Source organism: Fundulus heteroclitus, chromosome 4 (assembly GCF_011125445.2).
Source record: "Fundulus heteroclitus isolate FHET01 chromosome 4, MU-UCD_Fhet_4.1, whole genome shotgun sequence".
Classification (NCBI taxonomy): Eukaryota; Metazoa; Chordata; class Actinopteri; order Cyprinodontiformes; family Fundulidae; genus Fundulus; species Fundulus heteroclitus.
In genome coordinates, this window is record NC_046364.1 from 20,135,405 (window position 1) to 20,160,845 (window position 25,441).

Genomic DNA, 25,441 nt, shown 5'->3' on the forward strand with positions numbered 1-25,441 from the left:
CAAAAAAAAAAAAAAAAAAAATCAAAACACTCCCAGAGAAGCTAAGAATGTTCAAAAGGAGATTAGTATCTAAGTGACACTATAATAATTCTTTATCGGAGCAAGAACCTGTGTTTGGCTTCCATTCATCAACTTCAGCACCATGTGTAAGTTAGTCTCCTCCTCACTGTATCAAAGGATTCTTAAAATGGTCATTTTAATGCTGTTTTCTAAGTTATTTCATTAAATCCCAGCAGCTGAGTTTCTAATCTGTGAGTTTATCAATTATTTCTGTATTTGCTGGACTGGATCCAACAAAAGGTTAAATTACACAGCGGAAGTCTATTTACTAATTAGGTGACTTATGAAGGCCGTCGGTTACACTCCGCTTAATTTAGACGGTGTCAGAGTAAAATGTAACAATTGCATGCCAAACTTCCTCTGGTGTACTCATTGTTGTTTTTCACAACACTGTATATCGATGTCAATAAACATCTATTTAGCATCAGCTGTCTCAGCCCTGTCTCAGCGAGGTTCAGACCAGAATGCTGAGGATTTCCCTTTCCATCCTTTTTTTTTTCCAGAAGGTTTGGGGAAGACAAGTACCTCCCCCTATGACTACCAGGAGAACATTTCAAGGTGAAAGGTTTTCAGTTAATGCTGAGCGTGCAAACCACAAGGGAATGAAACTCAGTGGAGCAGTAAGGCTCAGGCTTTCCTTGTTCCGCTGTAATTATGGTGATTATTAATAATAGCCACCACCTTCACACATTAGTTATGTTGCCTCTAGGCTGATGTGATTGGCACCTGTGCTGTTATAAATACCTTGGTTAAATATGGAAACCTTGTGGCCCCGCAGCCAGCTGGCGAAGCGTAGTAAGACATTTGTGAGCCGTTGCTGTTACAGTAACATGAATGAAACAAGCAATGGCACAACAAAAGTAAAAATAAATAAAAAAAACATCTCTAACTGACAGCTGGAATTTGAAACATGTCTGAGGGAGAGCAGATTTGGCTTGGAAACAAACGCAAATAGCAGAATGGAAAATATGGAGGGCTGGCTGCATGGTGTTTCTGTAACGATGGCTAACAATCCATCCAGCTACTACAGAGGAGAGGCAATGACCACCAGCAGAAGCTGTTTCTGGGAAACGAAACACACAGGTGCTCTGGTTTAGCAAGTATAAATCACAAACTACTTTTCCCACAGGATGGGAGGGAGGGGGGCTGTTGCGCAACACAGGGTTATACTTCACCAAACTGATGTCTTGTAAACTTGTGTCTCAGAAATATTCATGTTTTAATCTGTTTAACTTCAAATGAATCATATCCGACCCAGACGGTTACATAAACTACACATTTATCTTTGTTGGCTCTTTTCCCATCCAAAGTATTCTGGTGTAAGACTGCCAGAAAGAGAGACCTCCATATTGCACCGGTCAGAACAACAGCATCTATATGACGAATAGGGGGTTGTTACCGCAAACCAGAACTTCCAGCAGCTAAAATATAGTTGTATTCTTTAAATAAGCTAACACCAAAAAGTAATAGTCAAACATTTGTATATAAGCATTTTTGAAACAGGAAAAGACAACATTTTTGATTAAAAACAGCTTGCATCAATATCTGGGTCTAGAACATGGGTCTAGACTTGAGGAAATAGGGAGATTTCAATGGAACATCAAGTGTAGTGTGGACTTATTCTGATCAGTGTGTGCATGTTTTTGGACTGTGGGAGGAAGCTGGGGTACCCAGAGAGAACCCATGCATGCACAGGGAGAACATGCAAACTCCCTGCAGAAAGACCCAGGGTAAGGGCAGGACTCAAACCCAGGACCCACTGAGCCACTGTGCAGCCTCATGTTACAATCAGTGGTGTGGAATTCAAAGTCTCCTGCTACGTCCCCTCCATGTCATTTACTGTTTGTCTGACTTTACCATCTGCTTTTATTCCTAGTAAAAGGAACAACTGAACATCTGGAAATCATTCAGACAGTAAGGGATGTCCAAAATATCTGTGTCAGACTGCTTTACTGTATGTGCTGATCAAATACTATGGGCTACAGTGATAAATCCATAGGAAGGGGATGTGAGAGCATTACTTTCCTATGGTATCATGTCTTCCAACACCATTGAAACAAGAATCTGAACATTGTGTGATAAGGTTTAGATTAAGGGGTCTTAATGGCTTATTTCTATATTAAATGAACAGATTGATGAAATGAACACTAGCATAAAGCAACTAACCGAATCATACTGTATTTACACCTATCAACCCCTCAAAATACTTAATAGGTACAAACAATCATAATATTAATCTTGGTTGCTAGGGTACTCAGGGCCAACTAAATACACATAATTGTGGCTTTGATACAGAGAAAGGAGAAGTTCATTGCTTTTTGGGCTTTTTGAAGCACATCATTTAATTATTTTTGACGCTGCAATTGGTTTCCTTGTCCTTACAACAGACAAAATACTGTTCAACCACCATTTACTAACTGCTGAAAAATCCGTTTATGGCTTTTTCGGTTGGAAAACAATCACACAGAGAGCATCTCATTCAGCGTTTTTGTTTTGGCAGTTCAGCAAATGACACAGCTCTTTACCCAGCTACTGAATAAGAAGCTACAAATCTGATGCCAACTAGCATCTCGCTAATTCACGCTGTGGTAATCATACATGAAGATGAGTATTGATGCAAAATTCTATATATGTTCTGTTTAATTGTTATAGTTTTACATTGGGCACACAATGGATTTGATGGCATTTAAAAAATAACTTTTTCTCTCTTAGGGATGCTGCCTCGTTGCCTTAACAACGCTAAGAGATGAATGAAGAGAAGAAAAAAAAAGAACAGGTTGCAAGTTGCTCATGGTCCCGTGCCTGAGTGGTTGAGGAATGCAAGGTGGTGTCCAGCATCTGGATTGATACGGACTTTAGGTCCTTGTTGTTCATTATGTTAAGGAATCAGGGGAGAAATGACTGATGCTGATTTCAGGCTGGTTGATTGGTGTATCTCTAATTATGTCAGCAACCCTGACACAAGCAGGCTGATGCTTCCAACTTGTAAACAGATAAGGTCTTTAAGCTTAGTCTGTTAGCATTGATTTAACACACGCATGACCCTGGGAAGCTTTCATGTCTGCTGTTAAAACTTTTAAAACAAGTCAGTTGGTATCTTGACACCTTCATATTGGTTTACCATGCTATGAGCCTTATGTAATTCACACTCTTCTCACTTTCTCGCACCGTCTTATCATGCGGTGGAAAAACAAATTCATAATTGATGACACTGTGGCTCAAAAGAAGGAGGCTGACACTGCACCGAAAGCAAGGAAAGAGGATGCAACGCTGAAGTTTCAAGAGAACTGAAAAGGACAGTGAAGACTGTCCACTGTGACGAACCCTTGGTTCATTTAATTATATTCTGGCTGCAGACATGCAAAAATAATTTGGTTCCATTGAGCACATTTAAGTTTGCTTGAAACATTATCATATGTTGATTAACATTTGATAATTTTAATCAACATTAACATTAAAAACTGTGTGTTATAAGTTTTGACTTATTTACAAGTTCCCTGCATTTTTCTAACTTATCAGCGCGAGTTCTAATGAACCAAACAGTGGTACATACAGAGGGACGTAATAAATACTTTGTGCCGTTTGGTTATATTTTCATGTTTAAAATAGGGTTGCATAACCAAACTGAGAAGCAATATATGTTCCATGTGTAATACAACGTTTCAGAATTACATAATGTATCCATTTTTCTTCTGTCCATATTAGTGCCAATAGTTGCTACATCTGCTACATAGCAGTTAAAGTTACCCCACATATGCAGCTCCATAGAGTCCAGTCTCACTGCATGGCAACAGTTTCTTTTCACTTCCTGTAAAAAGGTTCACAGGAGTGTGCAAGGCTTTAGAGGGTGAAGCCACATTTTCCGCAGCGAAGTTAAAACGTCCTTATACACTCAAGTAATAATACGGTGACATGTAATTCCGTTTTTTATTTATCTAGATAGTTTACCCATATCTGAAGCTGTATTAATCACCTCATTAAGCATTAACCATCTCAACATGCAGATGATTAATGAGCAAGAGGTAAAAATGATGTAGATTGTCTGAGAACACTATTTGCGAAATATAGAAATAATGTTTTATGCATACAATAGTTTTTATACATTTGTGTGCTGTAAAAAGAAAGTGCTCTGTTGGGCAGTTGAATTGCCTGGATTTAAAATAATTTACTTTTAATCTCAAATTTACAACCTAATGCATTAAAAATGTTGTTAAAAAAGAAAGGAAATTTATGTTCGGTCAGGTATACAATTGTCGTGACATTGCGTCATGGCAAAATAAATAAAAAAAATAGTGCACTACTGGAAAGCTTATTTCCTTTTCAATGGTGCTCAAATACATTTATTTGCAAAATGAATATACAGGTTCTTCCATGGATTCCACCCATGAAAATCTGAAATAGCCCTTTTCAAATGCCGAACAGCTTATTCTACTATTGACTAGTATATATACTACTTTTGTTTGGTCTTGTTTATTGTAAGTTTAAAGAAAAGACGCATTGGCAATTTAAATATATATTCTATTCAAATAACAAACAGTGCCCTCAGTATTGTCGGGGAGACCCATACACAACAAACAGCCTGATACCTCTTCCTGATGCTTGGCCACACACTGCTGTGGGATGTTACCCCTATCCTCAACCAGCATCTTGTTCTTAGGTCTGAATTAATAATTGTGATAATTATCTTCTAGTATTACACTGTTATATTTTAATAATAGTGTCATTGTAATGACACAGTTGGCTCAACATCGAGTGAATGTTCAGAGGTAAATTATGTTTGTTTTGTTCTTAAATGATCCAAAGTTGTGTAACACAATAATGCTCAGTTGGAGAGACATTCATGCAGTCATTATTGTGAAGCGACTGCTAACAAGAACAGATTGTTGTGAGCCATTAACAGGCCATAATCCACCAACTTCACCGGCTAATTAAGCACATCGTGCCACAGTACAACACGCACAGTCCAAGTCAGGTATGTAGTGCACAAGTCTGGGTCAAGCCTGAAGTCTTTAACTTCTGCACCTTCATTGCAACTTCAGTCAGTCTCTAACACTCAAGTTGGCATCTCTGTTTTATACAAGTGAAATATCTGTAAAATTATAAGACTGTAGTTTACTGATGCATACTGTATAGAGCTGTATTTACACTATAGGTATGGTATAGGTTGCAACCTGGCAGACAGGATTCGCTAATACTGAGCCAGAACATTCAGGTTAAAGTGAGACGTTTTAAATTATTAAAGGTGTTTTTTTTTCCTACCTGTTTTATATAAACATTATACTGGAATTGTAATCTATCTATTGCAAAACAACTGAAAGCTCAGTAGTGGTTAGTATTCAGTGGGGACAAACATATACATATACAACTACCTGCTTTTTCCCCCCCCTGCATTGCACTTCCTGTATAATGCATGTCAAAAGTACTGTATCTACTGGTCTAGTGATATTTCCATTGTTAGAATTGTTGCATAGAAAAAGAGACAATTGAGATGTAACCCTATTAGATTGGATCCCAGCATCTTTGAGCAGCTGAGTGACAAAGAGACACATTTATTCAAAAGTAATGGGTTTAATAAACAGATGCTCCTAGGAGCTGGCAACACATCTGCTGCACTGTTCCTTTCTCTCTACCTAACACCACCAAATGATGTTCACTTTTCTATGTGCAGAGGGAGGAGGACACATTAGAATTTGGACAAAAAAAGGTTTTTAATCAATGAGGGTGAAATGAGTCTAAAAAAGAGGAAAATTTACTCAGTTGATAAACAGATATTTCACAAAATTCCTCAGTGAGCCTGCCCGAGTCACCAAACGTTGCTCTTTTCATATTATTTTAGAATTTCGTCATTGCGTTAGCACACAGTCAGTTGTTCCAAGGAGCCATCGTTTTCATGCTGTGAAAAAACTAAACAAATCACTGTTTGCTTCCATCTTTGCTTCTGTGAAAGTTTGCTGGAGTTTGGTCATTCAATGTCCCTGCAGGCTTTTTCTCTGTCTGATTTTTCTCTTGTTTTATTTTCAAGCCACCATGAAATGCTTTGTCTGAAGAGCCAGGCTTGATTTTGGCTTATCCACAGAGAACACCTGCACTGCGTTTATAGAGATAGGGGGAACTCGTGTTGGTTGAAAAATGACTGCAGGTAAGGGTAGAAAAAAAAGGAAAAGAATAGAAAGCAAAGATTTGAGCCTTTTATATTTACATCCAGCAAAGACTCTCCTTTCACTCGGTTTCCTATCTTGCCGTGTATGCTGGCATGTCCGAAAACATGCTACAGGGTTCTAAATATGAGGAATTGTGTTCTGTGGAACATTAAAGCCTATAGTTTTGTTGAAGTATGCGTGTCACTTTGGGTATGCTCCCCGTTATGTGTAGAGCGTGCATATTGGGATTAAGGGTGTAGAATCCACAGTGTTCCACTGAATGAGGGACCGGCATGTTAATGTTGCAGTTACGTAGGTATTTTTTCTATGCATTTATTTATATATTTTTCAAATAATTACTGGTTAAATAATTACTAGCATGAAAGAGGACATATCACACAAGTGTCAGGATCTGTATGTGTGTGTGTGTGTGTGTGTGTGTGTGTGTGTGTGTGTGTGTGTGGTGTTGTTTCCTTCCTGAAAGTTGCAGGTGCCCGGTGGGAGAGGTGTTCTCACATGAGGCCCATTGCCCTCATCAGCTGCAGAAGAATCTAGGGAGCTGGCACCCGATCACTCAATGCCGCAGTGTCTACCTAAGTGGTACCTCTTGTTGCTGATACTTTGAGTATCAGTTCTCTTGGGCTTATCTTATATGCTAAAGTTATTTTCTGTGTTCCTCCCTAAGGCTCCCTCCAAGAATTCCCCAGGAGGTCTCCTCTCTGTTCAAACTTTCAAGAAGCAAGAATTCCTCCTTCCTCTAACTGTTCAACTCCTGGATGTCCATTCTGCAGTCAGTAAGTTAAAACCTTCTCCGGATCCTGCTCAATCTCCTCAGCTCAAACGTTCCAAAAATACGATTAAGACGTTCCTCCACTCAAGCCCTAAAATATCCATGCACATTGGTCCCCTGCTAACCTGTAATCTCTTCCGCAGCGAGCCATGTGTTTCCAGAACAAACTTATATGGGGACGGACCTGGCTGGAAATTGCATACATCTTATCTTGCGGTTCAGACACTTTACTTTGTATTTTCCTCGGAACGGATGTGTTTTACGTTGCCAACATGTCTCTCTCTCTTCCTGTCTGACTCATGACTTTCCCATCAAATTGCTGCGAAGCTCCGACCAAGTCAATTTCATTTTTATAGCGCCAATTAACAACACATGTCATCTCAAGACACTTTACAAAGTCAAATTCAAACAAATCATCCAGACAGATTGGTCAAAATGTTTCCTATCTAAGGAAACTAATGCAAATTGCATTGCTGTATTACTAACCTGTGTTTGTATGACCTTCAACCTTTTGGATTATTTGTCTGTTGCTCTGTGTGTATGCACCCAAGAGCAGCAAAGGGCAGGTGGACATGGCTCTGGCTCAACCATACATCCCACACAGAGGTAGGCGGTCAGTGAAGCACAAGATCAGTCCCCAGGCCAGAGAGACACAGGGTCAGACGCAGGGCACCAAGGTCCCTGACCTGCAGAAACTGCCAGTAGCTGGACCACCCAGCACCGAGCTGACGAGACTCCCAAGGAGCCCCAAACATGCCAGTCAGACACCAATAGCCTGAATTCAGAAGGACCAAGAGTGGGAGGTCACATTACCACCCTACCTGGAAAGCTAACCCCAGGGAGGTCAGGAAGGAAGGATGCCCACCAGAGCTCAGCTCAGCTAAGTCCCCACATTCCCAAGAGCCAAAGTCCACTCGGCGGGGGCCCAGCTTTTGCGGACCCGGCCTGAGTACTCATACAAACAACAGTACACCAAGGGGGAATTTTACTGCTGAGACAACTTCTTGTCATGAAGCTCCTTGAGAAACTGAGAATTGAGAAGAAAGCACTATCTAAAATGACATTAAAGCAGGCTGATTAGATTGCTTTAGAAATCATTTTCCAACAGCAGATTTGAGGCAAGTGCAGTGAATACTAGATTTTCATAAGTAAAATTACTTTAGCCGCCATTGGCTTGTTTTCATCTTCTTTGAAATGATTTTAATTGTTACAAAAGAAAGCTGAGGATAATATGAGGCTACTTTTAATTTAAGATACTTAATATCTTTGAGAGCTTATAAATTGATACAGAAGAGATGTTAGCTTAATTCCATTATATACATGTTTTTGCTGGTTTTGTCTATTAAATGTATTTCGTATTCCTATTATTATTATGTGTGTTCTTAACTGCATAACTTAATTGTCCAGCTGCTTATAAAAACCTTTCTAACAAACAGCAAATAGGCTTAAATTGGAGGCTCGCACTTGAGCAACCTGCTGTTGGTGCACTGCTGCTTTTAAGGACATGGAGCCTCATCCTGCTGGTCACATTCTCAGTCAGATGCAAATCAGAGACCCACCCGTCACTCTCCTGGTGGAGTGGAGTTCTTGCTCACCTGAATCATGATGCGACTGCTTTCTAAAGAAATAAACGTCAGTAATTTACCTGTCATGTTGCCCTCTAGAGTTCAAAAGCTCATTCCTCCATCTGGTTAAGATTACTGGTTTGATCAGTTCCCGTCACACGCCTTCAGAGAAAAATCCATTTTGCAGCAGGGGACATAAATGTTTGACTTTGTGTTGGCTGCTGCATTGTGGATAAAATAGAAATAAACAGAATGAAGGGATTGGCCAGGCACGGTGCCTCGGGTGGATTGTGCCAGTTGCTATAGAAGAAGATTCTTTCCCCCCCCCCCCCTTTTTTTTCTGTAGACCAGAAAGAAAACTGACACTCTGGCTCAATGCTGCTAAGTCTGCTACAAGTAATCTCCAATAATATCACCCTGGAAGCTGCAGCGGCACATTTAGCATTTACCTCACCCCCACCCTCCTTCACCCCCTGCTGCCGTGCTCTGGCTTTCCCTTGGCAGCGCTGTGCAGCACTCTGCAGTACCTGCAGTTGCTCGGCTAAAGGGCAGACAGACAAAGAGGCAGAGGCGATTAGCCGTGTCTCATCCAGAGGCAGTGCACAGCAGTCGTCTATTATGAAGCCTCTCTGTGATGTTGGAGCCTTTCACAGGAGCCACAAAAGACTTGAGATTATTGAGATTCCCCTGATAGCTTTTCTATTGTTAGCGATATTAATATATTGCAGTGTGTGTGAAATATCTGCGCTGCAAAACCTGCAAAACAAAGCAACTGTTGTGTGCTGTTGCACGCCGCAAGGCTCGGCAAAGACTGCCTGATAAACTTGAAGCAGTGACTTACGCAGCAGTCATGCAAACCAACTCCCTTTGACTTTCTGATGTTGTCACACGTGCTCGGGTTGGAAAGAATGATCACAACCTGACCACCTGAAGATTTTTTGGGGGTTTTCACAAATCGAAAAAAAGATTTCACAAATCTTAAAAGTTGCTTAAAAAGACTGTAATTAGTGCACAATGCACCCAGTCCACGTTTGACAAGTAAATGCATCGTGGTCCTTATGCTGGTCCAATACTAAAAGGAACATTGAGAAATTCTCCCTTTTGTGTTTTCACAAATGAAATAAAGGTTGGATATTTCTTGGTTTAAATAATTCCAATTTATTGTTGAAATGTCCAGTACAGGTTTGATCAGTTTAAATCTTTTAGATTTTGAACTTAAAGTAATCTACTGCAGGTCAGATTCTTTAAAAAATTGTAAGACGGGTCCCTAAGTTCAGAGCTGATAGAAAGCAACAAATCAGATGATAACACACAGCTAACACTTCCTGGTTTCTCACAGTGCTTAAAAGGCTTTTTTATCTTTTCAGGGAATGTGTCTCTATTTCTATATTCTACCATGTACTGGAGGGGGAAGAGGAATTGTGGCACAAGATCTCATGATATCAAAGCACAACAGCATTACTTGTCAAAGTGAATCTTGCGAAGCTCTACTTTCTGTATCAGCCTAAGAATCCACATGTGAAGGTGAATCCTACATTTTTCTGTTTTTGGGTAGGAAAGGAAGTAATGTTTGAATTGTCCCGTTTGACGTAGTTGACAGACTTCTTGTCTGCTCAGCAGCAACTCTTTGTTACATCAATATTGAAGAAGCGTTCACCCTTTGTTAATTATTCATGTGGTCTCATTTTGGGTACTCAGTAGAAGACAGAATCTTAATGCACTGACAGAAAAAGTGCAAATGATTTGTAAGTTCAATGAGACTAGTGTGACGGGCTAACCGCTAGCTGCTAATGTCACTAAAGTTAGCATCTGTTTCAGGAAGCCAACTCTTCCTTTTTTTAAGCATCTGGACAGCATTTATTCTTCCAATTTTAAAAGAAATAGCAAATACTTACACGGATCATACTTAGACCTGAACAATTCTACTCTACACAAGGATTTAGAAAAATGCAGGTCAGGCAGAATAAAGCTTTTATTCTTTTTAGTCAAAAGCAAAGAATTTGTATTTTCAGTGCTTTGTTTTAGTATGAGAAACGCGTAAAAATGTGATGAGCATAAAAACGACACAATACGGACCATAGAAACCTGCACTGAATTATTCTACACTGACTGCAGATTATCTGAAGCGTGCTTGGCTTATTAGGGTTCTACTTCAACACATCTGACTCCAATATAAGTTCATTAGCAGGACTCTGTAGAGCTTGACTGCATGCTAGTGAGGACGTTTAGCCAATTGATTCAGGCATGTGGGGCAGGGACACACCTAAAAGTTACAGGACGCTGACCCTCGAGGTTCTGTGTTTGTGACCACTCACACGGAGTAAGAACAACTTCCTTTCTCACGTCAAAATTAGAGTCTCAACAGACACAACAGGGTATCGAATTTAAAGCACACGCCTTCATATCCAGGGTTCATAATAATAGCTTCGTCCTATTTCAGCAGAGAAGGTTGTGTGCTGACAGCAACTGGATAGCAGGATAGCAGTTCGTGAGACAGACTTCACCTTGTGCCACAAGAACTCATTACAGCCCTAATGCTCAGGATTATAGCTCGTGAATAAGATGCAGGGCCTGATTCATCAAAAAAAATAAAAAAAATAAAATACAGGCAAAATGGGAAAACTATGCTGTTGGAGGCAGTTATAAAAAAATCAAGCTCTACCTCATTAACTGTTACACACCAGTTTTGATTGATTGAAACACGCTTTACAGCAAGTTAATTATGTGTAAAGAAGAACTTTAAAGCAAAAAGGGCTTCTTGCAACTCCAAACAGGGCCAATCAGCGGCGCTTTGATAAAAAAAAAAAAAAAAAGGACGTTGTTTAATAACAGTGATTTCAGTCGAGCACAGGGCCTCGTTCTCTTTTTTCCCCTCAATCTCTTTATGGTCTGCATGTTTGATATGTATTAATTAATGGTTTTTCAACTATAATTGGTATGTGCCACGTTGTGAACACAACTTTCTGCCTTTATTTGATTCAGTCCCCATTCACGAAAATTAGGAGTAATTATAAAGAACTTGAATTAACTGGAATGAAGCACAATGAATTCATCACTGAAGAAATGGTTGTTTTAAGCTCAAAAAAAGGACCCGCAGTGTAATTCCAAGCGTACAAATCACTTCACACTCATCACAGGTAACTGTCACCGACAAATTGCCACTTTTAAATTGCCTCTTTTTATTTGCAGAGGAAAAAAAGAAAACTAAAGAAATGGAATTACAGTCCCCCTGCCAAGAGTGACTGAGATAACACGGGTAAGAGTCGCTGTGATGGCGAAGGGCCATGCTCTCTTTTTGTCACATAATATGGAAATTATTTCGGCGGGTTTGATCTTCCCCAATTTGCATAATGTCTGTGTGGCTGAGCAGCATGGGTGGATTCTTATCACCTGATACTATATTTTGAGTTATTCTAATAATTAAAGGCATTAGCGTCTCACTGAGCGTGCTTTATTTGGCCTGATTGAGCGATTGACATTACCTAGCTAATACGGCCGCCGAGTGAACACACATACGTGGTGAGGAGGGTAATGATGTCAGGGCCGCAACGCACACTCTGCCCATGATAGAGTGACTCATTTCCCATTAGCAGGGCCTGATTCCACATGGTTTCCTTCATGCATAATGCCCCGACGAGCGCCTGTGCCGCCATGCCGCTCCGACTGACACCTCTTAACCGAACACATGAAATGGAATATACACGAAGCCTCGCCGCTCATCGGCATTCAGAAGGCATCGCCCTCACTCTGCTTTTCATGTAGGACAACAAAGGCACCATTTGTGCACATCTGAAACGTTGCTTCAAGGAACAGGACTGAGAGTCAGAGAAAATCGAGCCCCTTGAGCTTTAGGAGTGATTTGGTTAAAGAGAGATCTCAGCCATTTCAGTTAGCTGCACATAACAAAGGCAGCAATTTCAGCTCAATTAACTGCTGAATTATACAGAACTGTAATGTTTTAAAGAAGGCCACAATGCCTTGAGCTCGTTTTTTTTTTTTTTTTACATTCTGACTTCCTGTTACATCCATTTCTGTCAGGAGAAACGTTCACATGGCGATATCTAATCTCATTAAACAAAATATCTAAACAAAAATTAGTTTTCTATCTTGGGAAAAAGGGTAGACATCCTACCTTTTACTGGGTAGTCTCACTCCCTTTTAGCTGAAATAACCTCAGTAAGATTATTTATGCAGCCAACTACCAGTATATGACATCACTCTGAGGAAAGTTTGCCCAACTCCTTACATTTTAGCTCTGAGACCTTTCAGGGGTTTCATACATGTACAGCCCGTTTCAAGTCACCCACAGCATCTTAGTGGGATCAAGGTTTTCTCTCTGGCTGGGCCCAGAACTTTTCATGTCATATTTCCCCGCCAGTCCTTGGTGGATTTACTGGTTTGCTTTAGGTCACTGCTACGGTGCAGGTTTCAGTTCTGATTCAGCTTTATTTTTGGTCCAACATTTTCCACGTTATACATGGTAGAGTTCACGGTGTGTTGTTTGATGGTGAGAATACTGAAAAGTATCTCTAAACCATGACACTTCCATCTCCATGCTTCACAGTTGGTACGGGGCTCTTTTGCTGGAATTGTGAGTATAGTAACAAGTTATATTTCCTCAGTTACATTTACTGGAGTAATGTTCTGAAAAAAAAAAAAAAAAAAAAACGCTTTACTGCACCAAACTTATTTTCTTTAACTTGCGTGAGTAGAATTAATCACTTCCCTACTGACAACTACTTGCTTCACTAAACAAATGAGCTAGAAATGCTCCAGATACATATTTACAGTTTAGGTTGAAATAAAACATTTTTTCATTTATTTCCATTTGCTATGCCTTTGTATATGTAAACTACTGTTTACATATACAGTAAACAGTAGTTCAATCTGGAAAAAGGCACATGGAAAGAAAAGACAATTAGAAGAATTTTATTGATACAATTATTTTAAGACTTTGGCACTCAGACCTCGGCAGGAAACATTAACGCTGAATTATACTTTAATATGCATAAGCAGGTGTATGAGAACAGGGATGTTTCCCCCAGGCCTGAAACAAAGTTGGTTCAGTTCATAGATGCTGATTGGCGAGATGATCTGCTTGAGCTGTACTGGTGGGATCCAGTAGACTGCGAGAGCTGATACTAGTGCTTCACTCGGGGACCAGGAAAGACATATGTCCAGTTTGGATAAACACAGGTTTGCATGAACCTGTCCATGAAGACAACAGTGGAGAGGAAAAACTCCCCTTTGGGAAGAAACCTCTGGCAGAACAAGGCTCAACATGGCGGTCTTCTGCCGGACCGATTGAGATGTGACAGGGAATTCAGTAAGAGTCTGGGAGGAATGACACTCTGATAGGGACGAGGTTGAAGGAGCACCATGAAAAAGCCAGATGGAGCTTGGCTACGATGGTGGAGAAGGGGATGGAGGTGGGTTGAATCGGGGTCATCTGAGTCAAAATCCGACATAGCGCAACCTCTGCTTGCACTTTGGCTGGGTAGCAGGCTGAGTTGTAGATTTGATGACCATTTAAGATGAACTCTGGATGCTGATTGGGCTTTGTGGAGGTGCGATTCAGAGCTGATTGGCTTCCGTCGGAGGCGGATCAGCCTCTGATTGGATGAGGGTAAGTAATTCAGTTTCTTCAGTTGAACTTCCACCTAGGCTCCATATACTGTTACTGAAAAAAATTATACTCTTCTAACATATAAATGTATAGTACTGTATTGTCTTTACAAGCTTTATGTAGCAAAAACTTTGACTTAAAAAGGTTTGCTGCTTCTTCCTGAATTTGTTGTTTTGTATTCATGTTGCTCATTTTTACATGTCCAGAATTTCAACATCGCTTTATATTTCTGGCTGAATGCATAATTTTTCAAATTCAATCAGATGTTATGAACAGTCACTTAATACATAAGTAGCGTTTTTGCCACATACTTCTATTATTTGAGCAAAAACATTTTAAAGTAATGCTAATCTTACTAAAGTACAATTTGTGCCTGTTGCTCTCACCTCTGTCCAAACATCTGTCCAAAGAGCTGCATTCCAGAAGCATTGGTCTTTGTCTGTGTTCTGCCTGCTAAACTTCACTCTGACCTTTTTGTTTTTTTTTTCCTAGTGAATAAAGGTTTCCTAGTTGCAGGCCCCACATGAAAGTTAATTTTGTCCATTCTCTTTCTGATTGTACAGACTTGCACTTTCATATCCGCAGTAGCAAGACCCCACTGTACAACCTGTAATGAAATTTCAGGGGTTTTGGACACTCCTATTTTTTCAACTAAAGCAAAACAACACGGATGGCCACACCTGTTGTTTTGACTGTCATCCATTTGTAGACTATTAAGGCTGAGTTTAATTTATTTAAGACATGTTTAAACACCTTATGGGACTGATGAACTGCCGCAATCGTCTCTGAGAAGGCGTCACACAGTTCTTTTGATCTCACCACGGTTTTCACTTTAACTTCAAACGTTAGGAGAAAGCCATTCTAACTTTCTGAAGATCAAAACAGGGCAAACCTCTCAAAATGCTGAGTAACAAGGCTCTAATCATTTGCACCTGATGTGATATGTCTGTGTGTAATTTTAGCCACTGATATGGGAATAAATGTGGGGGTGTCTTAATTAATTCCTTACCAGAATTTGCATTTATATTACAATTTACACGGAGTTTAAAATGGCTTTTCTTTCGTTTTTATTGATTCTTTGTTATTTCTTGAAGTTTTGGGTATTGTGAAAATGTGTCCAATTATGTTAGAAAAACTGACAGGCTTGCATAGGGTGCTCACATGATAGTGCATCTTTATCCTTAAAGGGCTTTCAGGGAGAGAGGCAGGGATTTATTGAAGATTTGACATCGATTTAACATCGAGATTAAAGACAACAAGAAGGTGTCCTGGAAGAAGCCGGAGAACAAGCTCCAGCAGAAGCATATAAAAGATGTGTGGTCAGTAAGGAAGGAGGTTCAGACACATGGATGTCTGGACAGATCCAAATAACTGAATTCATTCTTCAATGAAAGCTCCGGATCCTCATGCCCTACCCTCAGCTAAACACACATTTGACCCTCCGTTGACCAACACCTTTCCTGTCACACCTTGTCTTCTGTCTCAGTCATGGATCTTCCTGTTTCTTCATCGTTGTCTTCAGCCAAATCAGACAATGCGTGTACTCCCTTTGCCTCCCCCTCCCTCCCCTCTCTGTCTCTAGATGTAAGGTGAAGGGGCAGCTGGTTAGACTGAAACAGAAAAAGGCTGCGGGCCCTGATAGTGTCAACCCCAAGAGTCCCGAATGCTTCTGCGGACCAATAAAATGGGATTCTACAGCACATCTTTAACCGCGGCCTGACCCGGGAGAAAGTTCCTGTACTGTGGAAGACATCCTGCCTTGTCCCATTACTTAAGAAAGCTTCTCAGGAAGCTTGAGGCTTTCAGTGTTTGCAGCCAGGCCGTTGCAGATGTTCTCTAAATCTCTAATGCCATCGTCAATTGGGGTAGTAGCATCAGAACCAGTGACTTCAAAACGCTGAACAAGCTTATTAGGGAGGCCTGCTCTGTTATAGGGATGGCTGTCGAACCTTTGGAGGTGAAAACATGATGAGCATCTTTCTCATAAGATTTTAATACAACTAAGGGTCTTCAGTCAGAGACTTGTTCGGAGTTCCTGTAATCCCGGTCGCTATAAGAAATCTTTTATACCCACCGCCATCACCATGTAACATGATTCTTTGGAGAAACATGGATCGTGGTTTGAGTTAACACGAGTAAGCAAGAACAATGCACACTACTGTACTATTGTTTTAATCACTTTAACCTTCCTATGGTGTTAGGGTCCCGACGGACCCGTTTTGAGTTTTAACATGCATAAAAGCACTTCATACATTTGTTTTTTCAGTTGAAACTTTTTGACTTTGTCAGGGACTTCCATTTAAACAAAGTAAAATCTTTTTTTTTTTTTTTTTTACTAAATTATAAAGTGCTCTGGTGAAAAAAATGACTTTTGTGGTGTTCGGGTCATTTGTGACCCGGTTAAAATTTTCTATTATAAAACAATAAAAAATGCCCAAAATTAAATCATGAACACACAGTCAACCAACAGCCTCTTCCTCCAACCACTTGAGCTTCATTTAGGGGCTTTTCTCTTTGCCTTTTTGCAAGAACAAACAAAGGGAGACATGTCCAGGCTTATCAAGCCATTTGAGTGTAGAGGTGGTGACTTGCAGAGTACACATCTCCAATTCACAGGATGCAACAATGAGGAGAAGTTATGCTGTTAAAACAAAGGCCCAGGGGGCCACAAAAAATATTAATACCAATCTTTTCATTGATAAGGGAGCCCAACCAGCTAAACAAGAGTTAAGAAAACATTGGATGATAAAAGATTGTTTTTAGGGTATTTTATGGCTGATTTAATACACGGGTCCAAAATGACCCGCTAACACTACAGATGGCAGCAGAAAGCTAACACCAGATGAAGGTTAACTTAATTTATGTCACTCCTTCACAACTCAGTATATTTACATAGCCAGATTTGGATGGAACATGGTACAAAACCAGGCCACTATGACGGTGTGTATTCATCAGTTTGCAAGATCGTGGCTGGTTTAGAACAACCACCATCAGGCATAGTGGGTGAGCATCATGACTGGAGTGATCTAAAACTAGACGGTCAGAGTCGACAATCAGTCGAGGCAGGGAGTGAAGGTCGCCAGACTCAGAAGGTGCATCACAGATATCAGACAGCATTACTAGCACTTGACATCGTTTGATCGGTGTCACACTGTGGGTTTGTGTTATTTTGTTTGAGGTCTTGTGGTCAAGTGGGGGTGTTAAGTATCAGTTATGATTTCTAAATGTCTCAGCATACTGTGTCCGTGAATACAAGCCACTCACGCTTTTCCAACAGGCACCGCTCAGAATGACTGTTCCTCAGAGATCAGTCTCAGAGACAAATCAGAAATCTACGGTTTTCACTGCGGTCTCATAGGGGGCAAAAATTCACCGGTTTGCTAACTGTTGCTCGGAAAAGAAGAAAAAAAAACTAAAATGAAAGAATAACCTGACTTGCCTACTAGAAAACCAAAGCAGATTTTGCCTCCTTATATTCCAGAAATATAATCTAAAGAGGTAATACAGCAGACTTCTCCAACTCTAAAATCCATTTTAATTGTTTTAGATATTCTCTGTCTCATGCTCATAATCTGAGTTGTGGTTTGCTTTAAAAACTTTGTGTTTGATGCCCCCCCCCCCCCCCCCCCCCCCCCCCCCCCCCCCCCCCCCCCCCCCCTTGAAAGGAAGCATCATTGTCACTGGCAGTAGAACACACAGGATTGTCTGCAAAAAGCCTTGGCAAACCCCAGAGGGCATGTACAGATAATGAAATTTATGTCACAGGCTTGGTGGTTGAGCCAATAGTGGAGAAAGCCTAATGTGTCTATGATGCAGTGTCTGTGTCTGGTGACCTTTGCTCACAAATTTGACTGACTGCCAGGCCCTCCAGTTCATAACGCTGCCACCACTTATGCCCTTTTCTTCTCTTTTAAATCACCTGATCCTTACAAACTGAATCATCTACTCATTCCTGCTGGTCTGCATGTGGACAAATTACGGCAACATCAAGCTTAGCAACAGGACTGTAGTCTGCTTAAGATAATTTCAACATGACGGCTTCAACAGAAAAAAAACATCACAAAGTTATTAAAACACTTATAAAAAATGTCTAAATGAGCCACAGATATCTAGGCTGAATTTGGTAGGTGTGTAGTTTAAAAAATTTTTGTTTTTCATATTTAAAGGCAGTCATGAAATTTCAATCTTCTTTGACTGGCCACAAGTAGTCAGATAATGGTTACCTGAATTAATCAGAAAGTAACTCATGTAGCCCGTTTCAATTATTCAGAACAGTCTCAGACAAGCTATTATTAATATTGGGTCGTTGCTGCAGTATTTGAGTGACAGTTTGATTGATTTTGCGGTAGCGGCGTACATGTACAGTAGACATGTCCAAAAAAAAACACGTCACAGCTATGCTTAATTGATTATCAAATCGTGCATGCTGCAGTGTCACCTACGTTGAATGGCATCCCATCTGAAACAAAAGGCAGATGCACAATTCTGTGACTGACGTAAGAGGAGTTTTTTTTATGTTTTTAACAAACGGAAAAAAAAAATACATGATAAACAATTCAGACCCCTAAACACCTGACCTTTGGGTGCAATTTGGAAAGCAACATCTTACAGTGTCCTCTCGATGAGTCTTTCCACTTTGAAACATGCATTATTTAAAATACGGAACCACGGTTCAGCAAACACCGCAGGACTAAAGAGGGAAGCCAAATGACAAAAAAACAGTTAAGGTGGAGCCCTATTGGCTGGGAATAACAACATAAGCGCAGAATGTTCTATGTTCCAGAGAGAGAAGAAGACATTTACAGCCCACTAACAGGAACTGTGAGGAAGACAGCAGCCAATCTGCCTCTGATCACAGCCCTCTAGAGAGGCAACGCTTGTGCAGCTCTGGTGTGGGTTTGGTGTAAGCTCCTTTGTATACAGAATGAATAAGAAGATTCTTCAATATGGGTTGAGAACCCCGAGATAAGTTAAAAGCTTAATGACAAAATGTGTAACCATGGCATTCGTCTGAGCGGGGCTTCTTAACTCTTCCGCTGCTTGTAGCAACAGGAGTACTCGAGATAAGCATTGTGCCAATGCTCTCAGTGGATCTGCCCTGCTTCTACCTCTGAAAATAGCACTATAAGGAGGTCTTCTTGAAATAGTCTCGCATCACATCCTGAAACCTCACTTTTATGTACCGCAGGGCCCGTATATGTAGCACCAGCAGAGGTTCAAATAATGGACAGCACCGGCAGGCGTAATGATGTTTAAATTACAAGCAGGTCACCATCACGATGTCCCCCCCATCCCCTCCCTCCCTCCCCTCCAGGGGGTGTCAGAGCAAATTCATTTCATAAACACAATGATTCCTAAAATATTCATAACAAACAAGAAAATGGGGTCAGACGCCCTCCTCCTTCTCATCAATTCCATTTTGCTTTTAAGCACATTCGCTACACCCACTAATGACTTATAGGATCACGGCATCACAATGATGCCTATAAGGTTTGGTCTTTCACATGCGCTCAGACAAATTGAAGGGTTCGCGCAACAAAGGCAGGAATCACAATGGTATGCAGCCAAGACAATTTGTATTGAGGCAGATAGTACGCCGAGGACAAGGATAAAGTGCGGTAATAAAACGCAAACAAAAGCCTGTAAGACAGATGAGAGGAGACTTACAGCTCGGAGAGTTGGAGGTGTTGGAAGAGCTGCCATGACAGGGTGGTTAGCGGATTCTTCGACAGGTTTCTGTGGAGAAAGTGAAAAGCCAAAGAGAGCATTACATCAAACTGTTTTAAACGCAATGGCTTGTTTACAGTGGCTTTTTCAAAACAAGATTTTATGTATTTTTGGTTTAAAATTATTTGTTGTTCCTTAAAGCTTATTTTCTTTCTATTTCAGTTGCTTAGAAAACACGATGGTGAACAAAAGGCACAGCCAGCTATTTCTATACAACATTTCAATATTCACACCTCACACTTTGTCATGGTATCCAAACTTTAGTTTGTTCAGGTCTTATGTGACATGTTGATACAGTGTGGAGCAAAACTATCGCAAAATGCTAAAATGGTTAACTTTGTTTGACAACAAAGGATCTGAAAAGTGTGGCATGAATGTGTGTCTTTTTTTCGTCAATGCTTTGTGTGATCAACATTTGCTCGAATTACAGGATTTTGCACACCTAGTGAGGGATACTTTTCCTCATTGCTTTTTATAGTTTAAGCTCTGTCACATTGCATTGAGAGCGTCGGTGAACATCAGTTTCTGAGTCTGGATCTCAAATTCACGCTGAGATCTGGACTTTGACTGGACCACTGTGTCACATTAAAGTTCTTTGATCTAAACCAGGATTGTTGAGGGCCAGTGTTCTGCAACTTTTAGATGATCCAACACACCTGATTTAAATGTCTGAATTATCTCCTCTGCATGCACTTAGTTCTACAGAGTTCTGATCCTGACCCAATTATTTGATACAGATGTGTTCCAGCAGAGACATCTAAAAGTCCAGTGACACCCACTCTCGAGGATTGTAGTTTGACACCTGTGACCTAAAATGTTTAATTATAGCTCAGACTGTATGTTTCGGGCTTTGGTTCCGCTGAAAGCGAGACCTCTAACAGGTCGTCATCCAGTATTTATCACTTAGCTTCATCCATTATCTTCAAAGCTGACCAGATCCAGTGTCCTCAGTAAGGAAATCTCAGTAAGCATCTCCGCAGCCTGACGCTTCTACCGCCATGCTTCACCTTGTGTATATTCTGGTGATGTTTACATTTTTCTCCACATAAAGCATTTTCACACGTAGGACGAAAAGGTCAATTTTTGTCTCACCTGGCTAAATTTTAATACTTGTATTTTCAGCATTTTCTCCCTGCTTAGCAGTGCATCTCTGCCTCTACTCCAGAGTTACTAAGGCTGCTTCTCTGAAAAATGGCTCTCCTTGCCTGTCATTCAGGTGGACACCACTGTTTTGATCAGATAGGCAGTTGTGCTCTGCTCTTCATTTGTACATAATGATACAAATGTTCTCTGTGAAATGCTCAAACACTAAGATATTGTTTTATGTCTCAAACCTGCAATAAACGTATCCAGATCTTTATCCCTCACTAGTCTTCTTCATGCTTTTTGTTCACTTATGTTATCCAATAAACCTCTGATGTCTGCACAGAAACTCTGTACTAATACACATCTCAAATCACACACAGATGGACACTATTTACTTGAAAAGTTGATTCTATATAGGAGTATATATATATATATATATATATATATATATATATATATATATATATATATATATATATATATATATATATATATATATATATATAGATGTATAACTTTGCTTGTATGTGTAAAACAGAGGGGCGTAAATATTTGTATCAATACTCTAAATCTTTCTTGTGGCAATGATTAAAGTCTTGAAATATGTTTTGTAAGTTTGGATATTTAAATTCTGCATGCTATAAGACTCTGCGACAAGACATTTTAAGTGCATTACAATCCTGGTGCGTTGAAAGGGAAATAAAATAGGCAACAGAATAGAGAATAGAGAGCAGCAATAATCTTGTCTTAGTGTGGACTTATTCAATAATCGACCTATTGCTTGTGATCCAGCCTCTTAGGCTTTTGCTTTGTGCATCCAGAGCTGATACCATCCGTTAGTCGTTTTTTTTATCCTGTACATGTTGTTCTCAAGGTCCAAATAAGGCTGATTTAATTTCCTCTTTCTTACTTCAGAAAAAAAAGGATTCCTCTTTAATGTTGTTTTCAGGGTTATGTTTGTTTGCTTGTGGTGTGAAAAGCGTTTTTGTAAGCAGATGATTAATTAGAGGAATGTCAACATCCATTCATCGTCAGAGATCAAAATAGAAATTATGCTTGCGTGCACGTATGCAATTTCACAATGATTTATTTCTATAAACAATGTCTGCACATTCACACCAAACCCCATTCAAGGTCCTTTATCTTACAAGGGAAACATTGCATCATGCTGGTATATTTAACAATAACCTGAGTTTCAAATCTGGTCCTTGAGGGCCTCATTCTAGGACCTTCAGAGACTTGTACTGACACTACTTCAATGTTTTTATCTTTTTATTGGTGATATAAACAAGACTAAATTGTGAAACAAGTTTCAAACTGTGTGGGAGTGTTTGACACCAGGTATTTATGCTTTGTAAAACAACTTTTGTTTTTTACTGTATATCATCTATTTCTGCTTTGATCTCGTTAACAGCATCTCGGAGATCCACTCTGCTTGTAGTGATCTGTTAATTGATGAATTATAGCAACAGTTTTTCTTATTTGTTTTGTTTGTTGTTTTGTTTTTTTTCAACTGATGCACGTGATGCAGTTCTTGACACATTCATGCTTTCTTAAAAAGATGTGTAAAAATCATTGAATTAGTAATTTTTTTATTACAGTGATATCGCACACAATCTTTACTACAGGCTGCACAATTGTTGGTATACATTTCCTTTTTAATGTATACTTGAATTTTAAGTAGCTGATCAGAGTTGCTTATTAACTCGTAACACTAATGATAATCTATGAATTGCTATCTCCCCAGTGCATACACATAGGAGGATTTCTTGTAGCCAGTACCCACTGGGCTGGATGAGGACCCCTGTTACCTTGGCACCATTCACAATAAGCAGGATGTAAAGGGAGGCAAAAAATAAATAAAAAAAAATCTCCAATACTTATTGTTACTACAGCAAAGAGTGTCATTATGTGACGTATAAAGTCATCATAATTACCATGAGTTGCAAACAAGTGGTTTGAAAGTGCAGCCTGCAAAAAAAAAAAAAAAAAAAAACTGAAAACAAACAAACTAACACCACAATGTAAACATAAATTTCATTAAATTCCTGTAGGACTTTTACTGAACTATGTCCATGACGAACACCTAACTCCTGCACTACTGTCGCTCCAACAACAAGCAAGAGGAGAAGCAACTCATGCTCAGTGTTAATAATGGTGGAGGATCTGCCATACTGTGGACTCGTCTTTTAAACTCTAGGGGATTAAAAAAACAAAAAAACGGTCGACTATTTATATATAAACATAAAATATGTGCCCACTGGGTCTTTCTAAGAAAACTATTATCCGAAGTTCAAACATAGACAGAAATGATTCACCAGAAATAAACTCAAGCTTGTTCCATGGTGATTTCAGTCCCCAAATCTAAATCCTATAAAAAGCTGAGAACTGAGCTACAGTAAAAACAGCATGAGAGATGCCCCAGGACTCTAGAGAAATTATAGATTGTGCAAAGTGGAACAGACAAGGATCCCTCTCTCTGTAGGCTTCAACATTGTGAAATTTTCTAGAAGACTACATGCTATTGCCAAAAGACAGTTGTGAAAAGTATTGATAACAGAGGCACCAAAAATCAATTGGTCAATTTGTTTAAAATAATTTTTTATTCACACATGTGCTCAAATGTCAGGTTGAAATCCCCCCCTGCCAAAAAAAAAAAAAAAAAAAAAACTCAGTGAGAGACTACGTATAATGCTGCAATAAAAGATCAACTCGTTTTATAGCGTTACACATCTTTATCAGGGGAGACAGACTGTCTGTAAGATCTTGTGTGTCCATTCTATAACTTTGTTTAAGGTTTTTATAAACTGGAAAAAGATTCAGAAAATACTGTTTTACTTTCCATGCGAGAAAAAAATCATTATTTCGTTACATTTTTCTGAGTAATTGAAATAATGAATCTAATTAATCAGAATCTGAGCCCACAGGCCTGCATTACTGGGAAGAAGTAAGTCCATCTCAGTGGAGCTTCAGGGTCTAGTCAACTCAATAAAAGAAAGTTGACTGCTTTCAAGTCAAATAACTCAACTGACTTAAGGACCACCCCCCCCCCCCCCTTGGCTCAGGAAGCCACTGAATTCTATAGCAAAAATCCTCAGAGGGTATTTGATCAGAACCTTGAGTCAGACATGCATAAGCACATTTTTTAAATGATATAGCATCTCTGTGATACTGTTGCTACAACAGCAAAGGACAAGACAAGTGGTGTATAGCAAATCCTAAGAGTGTGTGCAGCATTTGATAGAATAACAGGAAAGATATTGATTATTTTATGGTTAAAGTTATAGGGTTCCTGTTATACTTGTTGTTACATCAGCTAGCTGACCTCCATCCAGGCAAAAATAACACGGTATGACACATTTATGTACAGAGGTACTATGATTTTTAGTGAACAGTTGCATGTCAGAAAATAAGTGATGCAACAAAATGGAGTGATTTTATTTGTGGAACTTCTAAATCAGTAATATATATTAAATGAATAATAAAGATTATCCACTTAAATGTGTTATTTCATTCATACAAAGACCATGTGGGTTAATTTGTATGGGAGACCTATTAGTCTCGCTTATACATACCCAACGTGTTGCCATAGCAACAGGGAGTTAAAGATGCAGGTCTTCCATATTCTCCGTGTCACATATACAATCGTATGTGCAAACGCACATGACATGTAGAAATGCAAAATGCATCCCAGCAGAAAAAACGTTGGTGTGTTTGTTAGCATATGCGTCTGTATTCCTGTTTCGTCCTGAACTGGATGCCGTCTAACAGCGACAGTGTGAGAAAAATATGTAAAGACGGTGCATGAAATTTCACCTTGCGAAAAAAAACTGCAGTCTCAAAGGGCCTGTGTTAAAGAATATATTACAGGACACAGAGAGAGAGAGAGAGAGAGAGAGAGAGAGAGAGAGAGAGAGAGAGAGAGAGAGAGAGAGAGGAAAAGTGGGCGAGCTCATTAGCTGATGAAGAGCGGGGCCACTCAACACTTGCGTCAAATCAAACACCCTGAAATAGATACTCAATCAGACCAGACATCTTTAAATAGGCACGCGTCAAATGACATACAAGTACACACATTGGACCGCATGTCTCCGATTATTTATGCACTAGAACAAGACATGCAAATATGGCAGTGCTCAGTTATAGTCACATCATACCGCCGGGCCATGCTTGGACCGTTTACTGTCATGGCTGCAAAGCGAAATGACTGGACACATAAACTTAAGGAGCTTGGTTTGGAAAAATAGAAAGCCAAGCAGTAGAAACTTATCACACTATTTAACATAAGGTGTTCTGGCACTATTAAAGGATCTTAACATTAACATCTGTAATTTATAGTCCCATTGGTTCGCTGAGTCAATACACAAAAGTAGGTCCGTTTTCATGTCTGTGATATAGTTACAGCAGCTAAGCGTTGTTTTGTGGATTCAGTACAGCCAAGTCCGTC

General features: G+C 39.7%; 1 protein-coding gene across 2 annotated transcripts in view; it reads right to left on the minus strand.

Moving 5' to 3' along the window:
- The window catches only part of ntrk3b (neurotrophic tyrosine kinase, receptor, type 3b), a 316,929-nt gene that overhangs the window by 163,990 nt on the left and 127,498 nt on the right, over positions 1-25,441 (minus strand). For both annotated transcript variants that reach the window (XM_021307316.2, XM_021307312.2), the window contains exon 4: positions 19,849-19,917. In XM_021307316.2, coding sequence (XP_021162991.2) covers positions 19,849-19,917 — 69 coding nt within the window. The remainder of the gene's footprint in view (positions 1-19,848; positions 19,918-25,441) is intronic.